General features: G+C 57.8%; 1 protein-coding gene across 4 annotated transcripts in view; it reads right to left on the bottom strand.

Annotated features, from left to right (window-relative positions):
- TPO (thyroid peroxidase) overlaps positions 1 to 14,896 on the bottom strand; it is a 36,265-nt gene that overhangs the window by 17,327 nt on the left and 4,042 nt on the right. For all 4 annotated transcript variants that reach the window (XM_032496940.1, XM_032496939.1, XM_032496942.1 and 1 more), the window contains exons 3-8: positions 12,959 to 13,043; positions 9,435 to 9,601; positions 8,451 to 8,583; positions 5,137 to 5,266; positions 3,424 to 3,630; positions 2,683 to 3,195 (exon numbers count right to left, since the gene is read on the bottom strand). In XM_032496940.1, the coding sequence (XP_032352831.1) occupies positions 2,683 to 3,195; positions 3,424 to 3,630; positions 5,137 to 5,266; positions 8,451 to 8,583; positions 9,435 to 9,601; positions 12,959 to 13,043 (1,235 nt within the window). The remainder of the gene's footprint in view (positions 1 to 2,682; positions 3,196 to 3,423; positions 3,631 to 5,136; positions 5,267 to 8,450; positions 8,584 to 9,434; positions 9,602 to 12,958; positions 13,044 to 14,896) is intronic.

The raw sequence follows: 14,896 nt of genomic DNA, 5'->3' as shown, positions 1-14,896 counted from the left end.
AGCGCGGACGGAGGTGCCCGTCAGGCTCAGCCCCGTGCAGTCCCAGGCCTTGTCGTTTCTGCTTGCCTCGTGGTCCCCGAATCACGCACAAAGGTCTGCTTTTCTTTCAGCTGTGAAACTTCGGGTCACATTGTTTTTGTATTTAAAGAGAATCTTTTGGTCAACAAACCACATCCAAAGGAGGTGTATAGGCCAGCAGGAAGGACGTCCTCCCAGAAGGGAAGGCTGCGTGTCTCAGCTCCCTGGTGGGAAGGGCAGAGCAGCGCTCAGACTGCCGGGAGGAGTAAGAGGTCGCATCCCTGTGCACAGTCCTTCCAAACGGTAAGTGCGCTTCCTACACGCACAGCCCTGGCACGTCCGGGGCCAGTGGACGTGGTGCGTGAGCCCGAGGCCTCCCGCTGAAGGGAGGGGAGCCCCCGCACCGCCACATATTCTGTCACCTCTGAGACCCGGCAGACTGGGATGGGGGCCCCGGCTGGGGCTTCTAAACTGGGGGCCCTACCTGAGCTGGTTCACGGGCTGGATAGAAGCGCCCGCGCTACCAAAGGGCGTTCGAGAAGAGCGAGGCCTCGAGGGACAGAAGCAGCCTCAGCCTCAGACGTCGCCCACACCGGCAGAACCCGGCCACACACGCACCCAGGGCCTTCTCCCGGCCCCGTGAGGTGAGGTGACCCTTCCCACCCAGGACATGGCAGCAACTTCCACTGTCACCAACGTTCTTTGATTTCTTCTCCCTCCAGCAGCCGGAGATGGTCTCCCTCCTCTGCCAGGACCGTGAGCCAACTTTAAGTTCAAGTGCAAACTATTTAACGATGCCTCCTCCCTCCCTCCCTCAACTCAGGTTTGACTTGTGGCCCCAGAGGATGCAGGAGGCACGGCCACCGTCTCAGGCTGACGAGGCTCTTCTAATCCCAGAGCTGCTCCTTCAGGGGCCAAGGGGCCCCTTTTACCTGAGGCCGTTCGTGCGCCCTGCTCATCCCTGCGTCTGACCTTGCCACACGTCCCCCTTCACAGCGCTCCCATGATCTGATCGGGGATGTAACGGAAGTGAATTTGCTAAAATGCCTGGCACTCTCCCCAAAGTGGGGGCTGCAGCACCATCTTCTGATCAACACGGCCTTGAACATTGGAATCTCACCAGCCTGCTCCTGGGGCCTTGTATTCACTCCTGCACACACATTCTGAAGTACCTCTTAGAGCCAGCCCCGTCCAGGGGCCAGAAGGGAATTAAACAGAGGACATCTCGGTCTCCGTGGGGAAGGGGCGCAGGCGGAACTAAAACAAATGCGGGGGGTGGTGACGAACAGGACAGAGGTGTGATCCCGGGTTCATCCACAATGAGAGCGAAGGAGCAGAGGGAAGGTGAGCCGTGGGGACCTTGTCCTACTCTCTGCTGGCTGGCCTGGCCCACTCGGCTCTGGGAGGTCAGGGGAGGCCTGACGGATGAGGTACTTGATTTTTATTTAAAACGGTCACTTTAAGACTCCAGTCACGTTGCGCTGCTATGGTTGGAATTTGCTCAAACTCCCCCTTCACAAATTGCTGTATCTTTTTATTCTGTCAGTCCTATCTGTTCACATCTCTGAAGCTTGTTTATCCTAAGCTGCAGCGCTAACCCCGGCAGCAGTCCAACTGTGTCAGATTCCAGTTTATACTTTTCCCCCTGGACCACGCACACCCACGCCCACACCCCCCACACACACACTCTGACTCAGCCTGGGTGAGTGCTCACCCAAAATACACTGGGGGTAAAACCCTGAAGCCTTTCCCCGTCTGGTGAAGGCTCACCAGCACCCCAGTGCTGCCCAGCCTCTCCTGGATCACGTCCGGCACCCCCCCCCACCTGCCAACATTTACAGGGTGATGCTGGCTACGGGGGGGGGGGGAGCACTGCAGCCTCTGTTCTGACCCCGGGGTGCTGGGCTCAGGGGACCAGAGGTGGGAAAGGAGCAGGCTGTGCCCAGAGCAGCCCATCCCATCTTGTCCCCATGCCAGCTTGGACAAGACCCGACCTCCTCTGTAAAACAGGATTTATAGGGTCATCGAGGGGATAAAGGGATGCTGGCAAGGGCCAGCTGGAGTGCCCAGACCAGAGACACACAAGTGGGGCCACTGAAGCAAGCCACGTGCTCCACCTTCATGACAGCCTGTGAGTCCAGTGGACTTGGCAATGGTATTTGACACTCCAACCAGCGTCCTCTGGCTCAAGATTAAAAATCATTGTAATAAACCCTCACTTTAGTTTGCTAATTTGCAAATATCACACAGATTGTTTCTCTTTTCATTTTCTCATTGTCTCCCAAATATGGAAATATCAAAATCACTGGTGGGCGCCCACCTCAAAGGGTTGCTGTGAGGGTTAAATGAGTTAAAATCCCTGCAGCCCTTAGCGTGGTCTGGGCGCCAGGGACCACTGGCCAGCTGTGCCTGCTGCTACTGCTGCGTGGCTTTGGTTACCGTCCATCTCCTAGTGGGACGGTCACCGCCAGCACCAGGGGCGTGGTGGGCTCCCACGAGGAGGCCAGGAACCTAGAGCTCCGGAAGTGGGTGGAGTTAAGCTCGCTGCAGGGCGCTCCCAGGATCCCGCGCACACCCACGCGGGGCGCCCATGAGAACGCTGCGTGCACCCCCGAGGTCCTCCCGCGCACCCGGTGGGGAGCAATCACGAGGACCTGCGCGCACCTGGTGCAGGGCGCCCACCACCTTGCGCGCCTCCTGGTAGGCGGTGTCCGCGCTCCAGTGCGCGTTGCGGGCCTTGAACGCGGCGGCCAGGCGGTTGTGCTCGCGCAGCCACAGCGTGTGCAGGGCCGCCAGGGCGGGGACCTCGCTGGCACGGCCGTCCCCGGCCAGGAAGCAGGGCGCGCGGGCCTCGGGGGCGCCGGGCTGGGGAGCGCAGGCCGAGGGCGCGGGCGGCGGCGCGAAGGGCAGGAAGGCGCGGCCGGCGTCCCGGTAGCGCGCGTTGACGCGCAGCAAGCCCTCGGCGCTGGTCCAGTTGCGCAGCCGCTTCTCCGAGGCCGGGGAGCTGCCGTACACGGTGGACGCGTCCAGGAACGAGGTCAGCCCGTTCATCTGCTGGCGCGGCGTTGCCGAGGACACGTTGCCGAAGAAGGCGCCTTGGGTCCCGGTGCCGCAGGCGGCCGAGGAGCGGTAAAAGGGCAGACAGGCGGGGCCTGCGGCCGGCGAGGTTTTGGCGAGCTGCAGAAGAGGACAAGGGGTCAGCTGGGGTCCTGGGCCCCCTCCTTAGAGACACTGGAAGCTCTGGGTGCATACGTCTGTGTTTATATGTGTATGTGCACGGATCATTTCCGGCAGGATGCAGCCACTTACCCTCTGGGAACAGGACGGGAACTGACTTAGGTGTTTGATTTTTCACATGGCACCTGTTGGTTTCACAATAAAAATTAGGAAGTTTAAAGATTCTACCTGTATGGGAAAACACGGGCTCTGGTTCTCACAGGTCAGCTGGCAGTCCGCCCCTCCCCCGAAGGTGGCTTTGCTGGTGCTCTGGGGGGTGAAGGCCACGTCGTGGTCGATGTACTGTCCCCACGCCGTCAGGAGGTCAGAATGCTGGTCGTCCTCCGTAACGGCCTCGTTGGAAACTCGGATGACTTGCCTGGTCACTTCCCGGACCTGGGTGGGAGAGACCAGCGTCACGTAGGAGGCCGCCCCGCAGGGCCAGGGCCAGGGCACCCACGGGGCCTGCCGGTCACAGCTCAGAGCTCGTGTGTGTTCACCGGTGCCAGTGCCATGGAAGGCCAGGGTCCCTGGGGACACCCGGGCTCTCCTCCCCGAGATGCAGTGGTCTGTGGTGATTTGGGGCCGCGTAGTTGATTTCCCTGAGCCTTAGTCTCCTCATTTGTAAACAGATACAAAAACGTTCGTCTTTCAGGGCTGTCGTGGGGATTGAACTGAGTCACCCAACAACGCTGCCCTGTAGTCAGACTCAGGGGCGGAGCCTGGTCGGGAACGAGCCCTGAGCCAGCGGGCTATTCCCAGACCTGGAACTCCATGGAGCCGGCCTGGCCTGGCCTAGAGCCGTTTCCGGTCACTGGCGTCCCTCTCCTGCGCCGCCCCTCTCCTGAGCCCGGCGTCTACAGCTCTCCTATGCTCATCCCACCGCCGCATTTTGGGAGCAGACTTGTTTCCTGGCTTCATAGGCCCAAGTGGACGGGAGTCTTGCCCCAGGAGGCGTCACACCTAGAGTGTCCGCGCACCCGAGTCAGATTATTCAGATGATGAGATTTGAGACTCTGAAGAGGTGAGGTTTAGATCAGATTTGGGGTTTTGAGTTGATGCTGAGAACTTGGGGGGCCTTGGGATAGGGTAAGTGTGTTTTGCACGTGAAAAGGGTGTGAATCTTCTGGGGGGAAGGGTCAGAGAGTGGACTGGTGGGCAGAGTAATGGCCCCAAAGACGTCCATTCCCCAGCGCCTGGCACCTGGGAACACGGCACATGGCAAAGGGGACTTGGCAGATGCGGCTTCTTAAAGGACCTTGAGTCCGGGAGATGATTCTCGATTTCCACGTGGATCAGATCTAACCACGTGGGTCCTCAGTATCTGAGACCCTTTCTTGACTCAGAGGAGATGTGACTTTGGAACAAAGGCTCAGGGAGGTGCAGCCTCGCTGGCTTGCGGGGGAGGGCGTGGGCCAGAGAATGTGGGTGGCCACCCACTGGTGTATTCATTGAAGCGAGCAATCAGACTGGGGACAAATGACCCGTTTTTTGACCCAGGTGGTCAGTGGATCAGGCGTGAGTTCGTTTGACAAATAATTTGCCCCTGGGCGTAAGTGGCGCTTGTCAGCTTTGCATAAATGAGTCAATTAGCTACGAGTGTCTTTGAACAAGGCCGGTCTTCTCCCTGTCAGTGAAGAGTCCAGGGAGTCAGAGGGAACTGAGTTTAACTCTGTCTGTCCCCTCTCTAGCCGCGTGGCTCCAACCCTGCAGAGCCTCAGCTCCTGAGCTGCAAGGTGGGGCGGTCTCTCCCCACCTTGAGGAGAGAGGAATTCGAGGGGCCCGGCGCAGGGCCCGCCCCCCTGAGTGAGGCCTCAGGAAAATGTGGGCCCCCCAGGACTTGGGAGGTCTGCTACGTTAGGAAACGTGTCCCGTCCAGTCTCGGCAACGCTCTGTACTGACTGGCGGCAGCGGGAAGCCGTTGTATGAGAAGTGGGCATTCCAGCCTCTGGGCTCGCTGATGCCATCCTCGTAGGCAGGAGGCAGCCACCTGGCCAGGGCTGTGTTGGAGGCTCCCCACCTCGGGTGGTCTCTGTGGAGACAGGAGTGTGCATGAGTTTGAGGCGGGGAGGAAGGAGGAAGGAAGGAAGGGGCAGGCCCAGTGGAGTAGACCGTTCCCACGGAAGACGGTGGATCTGGCTTCCCCTGAAGAGGAAAGGCCTCGGCTTAAGGAGTGGTGTCTGGTGGGGACCACACACCCGGTGGTGCCCAGAGCTCTCCCTAGGGGTTAAGGGTGTGGGTGGTCTCCAGGGCACTGACTTGCAAAGCCCTCCTTCCACATGCCCTCTGTGCTCAGCACCTGGGTTCCAGGTGTCCTGCCCACTGCGCTCCCAGGGAGCCGCTGAACCTTGAGGGTCAGTCAGCAAAGAGAGGAAGAGAGAAAGAGAGAAAGAAAGGAGGAAAAACTGCTCGAGCAGTCAAAGGAACGTTGCGTCATTTTAGTAATACTGCGTTAATTTTAACGAGTGAATCTGCAGCACTTATGGAATTTCAGTGGAGACGAGCCGTCTGTAGCAGCCCCGTGCACTTCACTGCAGCACACGCCAGCCTCTGCTGGCTGACTTACCGTAGCTACGTAAACGCATTCCCGCCCCTCACAGTCGTGCAGATTGAGCCCCTTTGGTTGTGCTGGCGACCAGTGGGGTGTTACTAATAGAACTGCCCCTCTCACTGTCCCTACAGATGCACAGAGGCCATGTCACGCCCGCTGCTGCTCGCCGCTCCTGGCTGGCTCCGGGACAGGTGGCTGCTAGGCGGTGATGGTGACCGTAGCCTCTAGTGTAGGGACCAGGGCTGTCCCTGCCTTGTCAGTGGAATCTTGCCTTAAACAAGAGCTTAGAAACAGTGCTCAGGAGCGCAGGGTTCCTTTCCGTCTTAGGCAGAACATCTGAATCAGTCGCATTTACACAAGAATGATGAGTGGGTGTAATGTCCCAAATGGTGCTAATAATTTCATGTCAAAACAAACCAACTAATTTTTCAATATTTATATTTGCAAACACTTTAAAAGTTTAAGCATCATTTAGCTGTCACGGTTCTGGTAGACTCCCCTCCCCAGGTGTTCCAAGTGTCTGCACATCAGATGCATGAGAGAGTGTTAGAAAGGTTTCAGTCTTTTCCAGTTCAAGTAATTTTGTCTCATGGCCTCGGAGCCCAGCATGCTGGCTCCTGTCCACCTGCAAACTGCCTGGCCTCGCTGCATTCTTTCTGGAAGATACGGCGACCCCCAAATCCTGTTGTTGCCACGTGGACTTGTGGACAAAGGCCAAGGGGACTTGGACACTGTGACAACTTTGCACCCCAATCATCCAGTCTTAAAAAACATTTTTTCTCTAACAGAAAATTCCTTGTTTCTTTTCTCTGAGCTAACGTTCCCATTGTAATCTGTCTGATGATTTTGTTTTCAGATGTGGCATTTTTAGTGATTGGAATTCTTTTATTTTCTCCTTGTACGTGTTCCTTTGCTTGTCCCTGTGCCCTGCAGGTGTTTCAGCCCTGCATGTTACACATGCCTTCTATTCAGTTAGTTATTCTGGACACGTACGTACTCTACCATCTCCTTACGTATTTACACATTCGTACGTGTTTGCACAAGGATCAGTCACCCCTCACCGGTCTCTCATTTTCTCACTGCGGAAAAGGCTTCCGGGACGTAGTGAACGGTTCTTCTTTACGCCCGTCCCTTCTCGTAGAGGCACCTTCCTGACACAACATGCTCAGAAGTCACTTGTAAAACTGAGATGCTGTTAGACGCAGCTTTGCCTCGTCACGCGCTGTGTGTTTGTCCAAGTGTGTTGTGGCCAGAGACTGAAACTGCAGACGGGCCCGTCTGTGGGCAGCACCCCGAGTGCCCCAGCAGCCCCGTCCAGTCTCACTGCCAGACCCACCAGCCCAGCAACTCACTTTCTCTCAGAAAAAGCTTGACTTACTTTGACTTCAAGCAAATGTGTTAACACAGCCGTCTCACTTCTGAATTTAGGGCATCTCAGCAAGTCCCAAACACCCACTTGCCAGCAGAAACGCTGTCCTGGAATGAAGGTGCGTGACAGGAGGGGCGTCCCACTCAGATGGCTGTCTGTCGTCTCGAGGACGGAACGTTGGGCCCAGCAGTGTCTCAAGGGGGACCTTCGCCAGGGGCCCCCAGGCTCTGTGCACACTGAGGGGCCGTTTGTAGAGCCGGCAAAGAAAGCAGGCCTCACGTGGCTGAAAGTCTGCTTTGGGGTCTTTCCATGACCCCTGGGCATGTGCACATTTGAGTCTGGTGCAGGCAGCTCTGAGCTAACAGGTCTGAGCCTGCAGAGGAGAAGCCGGGGACCTGGGGACCACGCTCCACGTCCTTCTTTGGCTCGTTTATGAAACGGTGAGGCCTCAAAGTGATGTCACTACAGTTTTCTGAGTAGCTGTGTTACGTTTCGGGCAGGAAAAATTAAAGCATGACTGCCTGCTGGCCCTTTGGGCCCAGTTGCTGTAAATACTGTGACGCAAGATGTAACTGCCAGCACAGAAGGAGAGAGGCGGACCCACGCTCCCACCCAGCCTCCCTGGCCAGGGGAGACTTTGCTGCCCCTGGTGGGAGTGCAGGTGACCAGGGCACAGGCCACACGGGCAGTGGGGCCTGGAGCAGTGGGCAGAGAAGGCCGCTGACCCCGACCCACTGAGGCCTGGTCCTGACGCCTGTGACGCCGCCCTCGTCACTCAGTACCGCTTCCCGGGAACTTCCCAGCGGGTGTGCACAGTGCAGGGCGCGCTGGGCGAGCCGGGCCTGGAGTTGGCTGGGGTCACCTGGAGTGCCTCGGGGCTGCCTGAACGGATTGACACTCTGGAACGAGCGACCAGAGTGTGAGGAGGCCTGAGTCGGGGGAGGAGAGGTAGAAGGCAAACCACGGAAAAAGAAGTGGAGGCAGGCTGGGATGACCCAGGGAAACGCAGGAACTTCTATGAGCGACGTCAGGGTGGAGGTGGCTGGGTGGCTGGCAAACTGAAGACTTTTCAAATCTAACCCTTACCGAAGATACGCACGGCAGTGCTAGGAATGCGGGCGTGAGGGAGCGGCCGGGCCGAGTCTTACCGTGATGGTGTTTAGGAAGGCCGGAGCCAATACGGCGCACCTTCTGTGATGAAGCCGCAGACGACTCCAGAGGCCCCTCCCAATGGCCCCCGTCGCCCGACAGCCCCTGTCACCCCACAGCCCGCCCCCAGGGATGGCCCGGGGGTACCTGTTGGTGCAGGCCCCCGTGATCAGCCTGTATTTGTTTGCCAGGCAGGTGTCGGGACACTGCAGGGGCAGCAGGTGAGGCAGGCAGCCCGACAGGTTTGCGATCGTGTTCAGCAGGGCTTCTGACAAAACATCTGCAGGGAAGCACCAGAGGTCAGCTTTCTGCGGTGACGACAGCCCAGCCTGGTCAGGGGCTGCTCTGCCCTGGTCTTGGCGGCGGCCCCCACAGCTGAGACCAGCGTTCACACGAGTCCTCGTCTCTCTCGGCAGGGAGCTCCTCCTTCCCTTTAAATCAGTAAAATCAAAGGGGAGGCCTCGCATGCCCCCCCGCGCATGTCCACGGCTAGGAATGTGGGCTATAAAATTAATTTCTGCTTTGCGATCTTTCAGAAAAGCGCGTCTGAGAGCTCTGGCCCGAGACCAGCCCTTCTCAGAGCCCCCTTGGCGCATCCCCGGGCAGCCAGGCCCCAGGAGACAGACGATAGCATTTATGCCCCTGCAAACCTGCCTCGGCCGCTTCCCTGACCGTGTCCTGTGTCCATCCACAAACCCTTTTTCCCTCCCTGTTGGTCTTTGGTTCCTTCCTGTGAACCTTTCCAGTTTAGGGCCCAGAAAATGGCCTCTTTCATTTTTTGCCAACTCTGACACTTTTATTCTGCAAGTCGAAGCAAGAACAGCTTTCTTGGGGGCGCTGTCTGTCTCCCTGCGACTCGCTGCCTCCCCCATAAATGCGTTCCCCAGGTTTTAACCAGGCTGGTGAGGAGGCCTCGGAAGACTTCCTAAGCTGCTCTGTGCCACAGAAGGCACTGAGCGTGGGTTGTCGAGCTGGTTCTCCGAGCCCAGTTCGAATAGCAGAGAAGCAGTGATTTCTCGGACTCAGAGAAACGGAGCACCGTGGCTGCTGACCAGCATCTCAGAGAACCGCTGCGTTTGTCCGCGGACGCGGAGTTGCGACAGCCTGGTGGGAGGGCCCCGGGGCTCTCACCTGTCCAGGGCCCCGACGGACTGCGCCGCAGGTGAGCCCTCTTCATCTCCTGGATCGACGTCTCCATGACCTCCGCTGCCCGGGCCGCGGCTCGGCTGGTGGGCTCGGGGAGTTTGGAAAAGGACAGGAGCTGGGACGCGGAGGGGGCTTCCCTTCTGTGCAGGTTTCTGGACAGGAAGAGGAGATGTGAGGTCAGCGACTCTCACTGGTGATTACTCACTGATCAGTTACACAGACCCTCACTGAGAACCTGCTGTTACAGGCCGGTGGGGAATTCAAGCACGGAGCTGATACAGACCCCTCCCCATCCACAGGGGTCGCAGGGCTCGGTGAAGGGGACGGGGCAAGACTGTAGATAATCCATCAATGATGAATGTCCAAGAGAATGATCAGCGTTTGCCTGTTACAACCCCCCTTATGCAAACTTGTTTGATTCGCATAAGGTCTGTCAAGGATAAACCTTCTCGTCAAAACCCAGGTAGACGTTTGTGTGCAGCAGGCGGCACGGGGCTCAGAGCAGAACCAGCGTGCGCTGGGCTGTGAGCCGGCCTTGTCCACGCCCGGCAGGGAAGCAGCTCACGGCCCAGCAGAACAGGCATGCAGCTGTTTGCGGTGAGAGCTGGAAGTCCCCCGGGAGAGCGCGAGCCAGCCCTCGGGACCCCTCTCCCTTGGCATCCCGCTGTCTTCTGATGTGGGTCCCAGGCCTGTTGGGATCCTGGCAGCCCCCACCTCAGGGGACCTACCCCGGCATTTCAGGGCCCACCTTCCCCCCTGGCATTTCAGGGCCGGGGGTGCCTGGCGGGGCAGGGTGGAGGTAGCCTCTGCAATGAAGCTGCCATCACCTGGGGCGCCTGCAGGGGCGGAACCAGCAAGGCCCAGGAACCCATCCCGAGAACAAACTCTTAACTCCAACCTGAGACCCGCCAGGGCAGTGCTCAGGGGCCGGACCCCCACCCACGGCCACTTAGATTCCTGGTTCACCGCCCTGCGGGCTTGGGGGGCTGCCCAGTTCGTGCCTCCGTTGCTCTGGCTCTGATCAGAGGGTCCTCCGTAATTCCCTTTGTTAACAACTCCTGGACGCCCAGCACTTGCTGTGAGGGGGTGCTGGGGTGGGGGTGTGTGGGCGTCTCACCCACGTGACATCACACCTCCAGCCGGTCCCCGTGAGAGGCTCAGCAGGTGGACTGCCACGAGGCCCACTTACAGCCGAGGGGACCGATGCATCGGGGGGACGGCCAGTGCCTGAGGCAGCGGCATTAAGATGCCGAGGTGGCCCACAGCCTGTCCCTCAGAGCCAGCTAATGTCCACAGAGGTGTGTGCAACGGAGAGCTGAGAACACATGAAAGCTGTGTTTGCCAAGCTGTTTCTGAAGACACGCTGAGTCAGAGACAGAGACGGGGAGAGACAGAGACAGAGACAGAGAGAAAGAGACAGAATCAGAGGCAGAGATGGGGAGAGACAGAGATGGGGAGAGACAGAGACAGAAAGAGACAGAGACGGGGAGAGACAGAGATGGGGAGAGACAGAGACAGAAAGAGACAGAGATGGGGAGAGACAGAGACAGAGTCAGAGACAGAGATGGGGAGAGATGGAGAGACGGGGAGAGACAGAAAGAGACAGGGAGAGACAGAGACGGGGAGAGACAGAGAAAGAGACAGAGAGAAAGAGACAGACAGAATCAGAGGCAGAGATGGGGAGAGACAGAGATGGGGAGAGACAGAGACAGAGTCAGAGACAGAGACGGGGAGAGATGGAGAGACGGGGAGAGATGGAGAGACGGGGAGAGACAGAGGGAGAGACGGGGAGAGACAGAGACAGAAAGAGACAGGGAGAGACAGAGATGGGGAGAGATGGAGAGACGGGGAGAGACAGAGACAGAGACAGAGAGAAAGAGACAGAATCAGAGGCAGAGATGGGGAGAGACAGAGATGGGGAGAGACAGAGACAGAGTCAGAGACAGAGATGGGGAGAGATGGAGAGATGGGGAGAGACAGAGACAGAAAGAGACGGGGAGAGACAGAGACACAGAAAGAGACAGAGATGGGGAGAGACAGAGACAGAGTCAGAGACAGAGACGGGGAGAGATGGAGAGACGGGGAGAGACAGAGGGAGAGACGGGGAGAGACAGAGACAGAGACAGAAAGAGACAGGGAGAGACAGAGATGGGGAGAGACAGAGATGGGGAGAGATGGAGAGACGGGGAGAGACAGAGACAGAAAGAGATAGAGACAGGGAGAGACAGAGACAGAGAGAAAGACAGAGACAGGCAGGGACAGGGAGAGACAGAGAAACAGAGAGAAAGGAAGAGGAGGAGGAGGAAGAGCGAGCAGGAAGGAGGGAGAGTGAACAGAAAGTCAAGGGAAGGACTAAAAAGCTGGTTCCTTATCAACCAACCAACCGCAGCATTTTTGACCCACTGCAGTGTGTTCATCCCTGAGTTGAGCGCAATACGTGTGTCTCTTTGCAGGAGGAACGTGAACTTCTGGAGAAAGACGGATACGTTACATTCTTTCCGTCCCAGGGTCTGGCGCAGCCTGGCAGACGGACAAACAGGATTTCTTGCTGAAGTGAGTGCAGTTTAAGTAGGTGTCGGGGTGTTATTTGAGAGTTATCAAAAAGCAAACCCTTCCAACAGAACAGTCCCCAGCGGCTTCCACAAGCGGTGGCCACTGTCAGCCCTCTCGGCCGCGGGGCAGCGTGACCGTGACTGCGCTCTGACCCCGTTCCCGTGTCTTCGTGGGTGTCACGACCTGGACACGCTCTGCTCTGACTTCATGGGAAATGCATTTTCTCCTTCTTTCCCCTTTGACTGAAGTTTTTGTAAAATAAGTTAAAAAAAAGTAGTTTGCAGCCCGTATGGAGAACAGGGAGTTTCTCTGGTGGAAGTAACAGAAATTTGGGATAAATCAACCGCTGGCTGGTGCGGTTTTGAATTTCGAGAGCTTATGTAATTACCCCTCAACTTCCAACAGAACCACACACTTGTGAAGGTGAAACCTGCTTTTCAGATTTCAGTGTGTTTGTTGTGTTTGTTTCATAAGCGTCTAATGTGAGACCCGAACACCCTCACTATGGTGTCACTTTCTTATGTGAAGTCCAGGTGCTCCGCGATGATTTCGGGACAGCGGGCAGAGCTAATTCCCAGGTAGCACTGCAGCCCGGACGCCGGGGCCGTGGTCCGACTCCGCACCCCTCCTGGGGCTGGGGCCAGGTCTGGAGCAGCGAGGCTCACTCCTCTGTCTTTTGAACCAGGATGCGTTGGGCCCGCTAGACCGCTGCCACTGTTTTGCTGGGGAAGTAGTTTGAGATTGCATTCTGGGACCTTTCAGCTGCTTGCACGTGATGCCAGAAACCGTGAATGAACTCATGTGAGTCTCAGCTCCTAATCTGTAAAATGGGGCCAGTTTTGGAGGGAACCGTGGAGGTGGCAGTAGGCACATGGGCGAAGACGCCCGGGGACTGGTGTGCCTGGGGTGGGGGCGGGTGGCCCCCTCCACCCTCCCCCTCCTGGCCCGGACGGCACCTTCTCATCGTGTGGTACATGGCCTCGTCCACCACGAGCTTGCTGGCCTCCACGATGCGGGCAACACGTGCCTCTTCAGTGTCTCCTACGGGGTGAAACATCATGCGATCAAACACACAGTTCAGCCATTCCCTGTCTCCCTGGGTCCCTCCACGTCCAGCTGACGTAGTGACAGCCACAGGGCTTCGGGGGCCAGTTCCATCCCTGCGTCCTGGAGGGGTGACCCCATCAGCCTCCGTTCTCTGTCTTCAACGGGCGTTGGTGCCCCCGTGGGGCGGGGTGAGGAAGGGACCCAACCCTGGCCTCACCTCCTGCAAGGTCGGCTCAGCTGCCCCTGCACCTCACTTGCCCAGACCACCCCCAGTGACTCTAAATCACCTGAGAACTGGAAACTCTGAGTATTTTAGCAATCTAAGCCAGGGTTAGAAAGTATAATAATTACTAGTTGCCTGTTTTAACTTGTGCAATTAACAAGGGATAAGTTATTCAAATACCCCAGCAGCTTCCAGTGCAAAGCCTCACTTTTTATTTTACTTTTCAGTGTGTGGGGTGTTTAATTAAAGTGCTGTCGTTGGAGGGCTGGTGTTTCCCCAAAGTCCACAGGCTGCGCTCCTGGTGCTCAGTGCGGTGCTGTTGGGGGCAGGGCCACTGGCCGTGAGGAGGTCCTGAGGGTGGAGCCCGAGGTGGGACCATGACCTTAGGAAACAGACCCCAGAGAGCGCCCGCCCTCCTCCACGTGAACACACCGCGGGAGGGGGCCATCTCTGCACTGAGGGACGCCGCTCCAGCCCTCGTGTGCTGGGCCTCCCTCTTGGCCTTCCAGCCTCCAGACTGCGAGAGGCAGGCATCCGTTGTCTGTCTGGCCCCCGTCCGTGTCTCTGCGGTGGCCGCCCAAGTGGACTAACAGTAATTTAAGGTTCCTTTTGGGGCTGAACTGTGAGGTTCCAAATGAATGCTATAAAGCAGGCAGGTCCTTCCAGTGACACACAAGTAACTTGTCACTGAATTAGCTTTCGTACACTCCATATTTTACCAAGGGAAATGCGTTTATTTCTAAAAATAAACGCCATCAGAACGTTCTTGAACATTATGCATCTGCGTAGAAATAAGACCGTTTTTAAAAAGGTGAATTTCAGAATGCCTAGAATTACGCCGGCGGAGTGCGTCCCAGAAAACGTGTTAGTTTCCTGAGTAAATTTAGGAGGGCGAAGTTACCTGGTAGCTTCTGCCCGAAGGTTTAATGAAAACTTTTACTGCAAGAAGAAACAAAGGGGCACGAAAGTGTTAGAAAAGCCTGGGAGTGGCAGGTTCCCAGAGGCGGAGGACTTGGCCGACCCTCCTCCACCCAGGAGCCCAGGCGGGCCTCGCCCCCGGGACCCCACAGGGCCTCCAGCCGACAGCAGACATTCCGTACCCACCCCACCTCCTTGTTCCTGTTTCCTTCTGCGCCCCCCACTGCGCTCCGGCATCACCGGGCAGGTGGACCGCGTCCTGGGCAGCAGCAAGAGCGGCCGGCTGGGGGAGCCAGGGGTGCAGGCCCTGCTCTGGGGGGTCCCAGCCACCAAGGCCCCAGGTCCTGCGTGGAACTGGGATCACGGGGCATGCGTGTGGCACGGGAAGGGGACGGGGCGGAGGAAGCTGGGGGGCCCCAGCAGGGTGGTGCGTGGGCCCTGCAGGACCCGCAGGAGAGCAGGGCGTCGAGGACCGCGGCCCTGGGGCTCCAGGGAGCCCCACGACGCTGGGTGTTTTCGTGCATTTTCCATTCATTCCTGACTAACCCTCTGCCCACATTTTCATTTCTGAAACCAGCTGTGGTCCCTCACTGACCAGCTGTGACGACCACCTGCCCCTTTGACGCCAATGCCGGGTCTCCTCCAAGGAGAACGGCTCTTCGCAGGCACCTGACAGTTATCTAAAAGCCAGCCGATGGTGTAGAAG

Source organism: Camelus ferus, chromosome 15 (assembly GCF_009834535.1).
Source record: "Camelus ferus isolate YT-003-E chromosome 15, BCGSAC_Cfer_1.0, whole genome shotgun sequence".
Taxonomy (NCBI): Eukaryota; Metazoa; Chordata; class Mammalia; order Artiodactyla; family Camelidae; genus Camelus; species Camelus ferus.
Note: the sequence above shows the minus strand (reverse complement) of the source record. Positions and strands in the feature narration are given on the sequence as shown.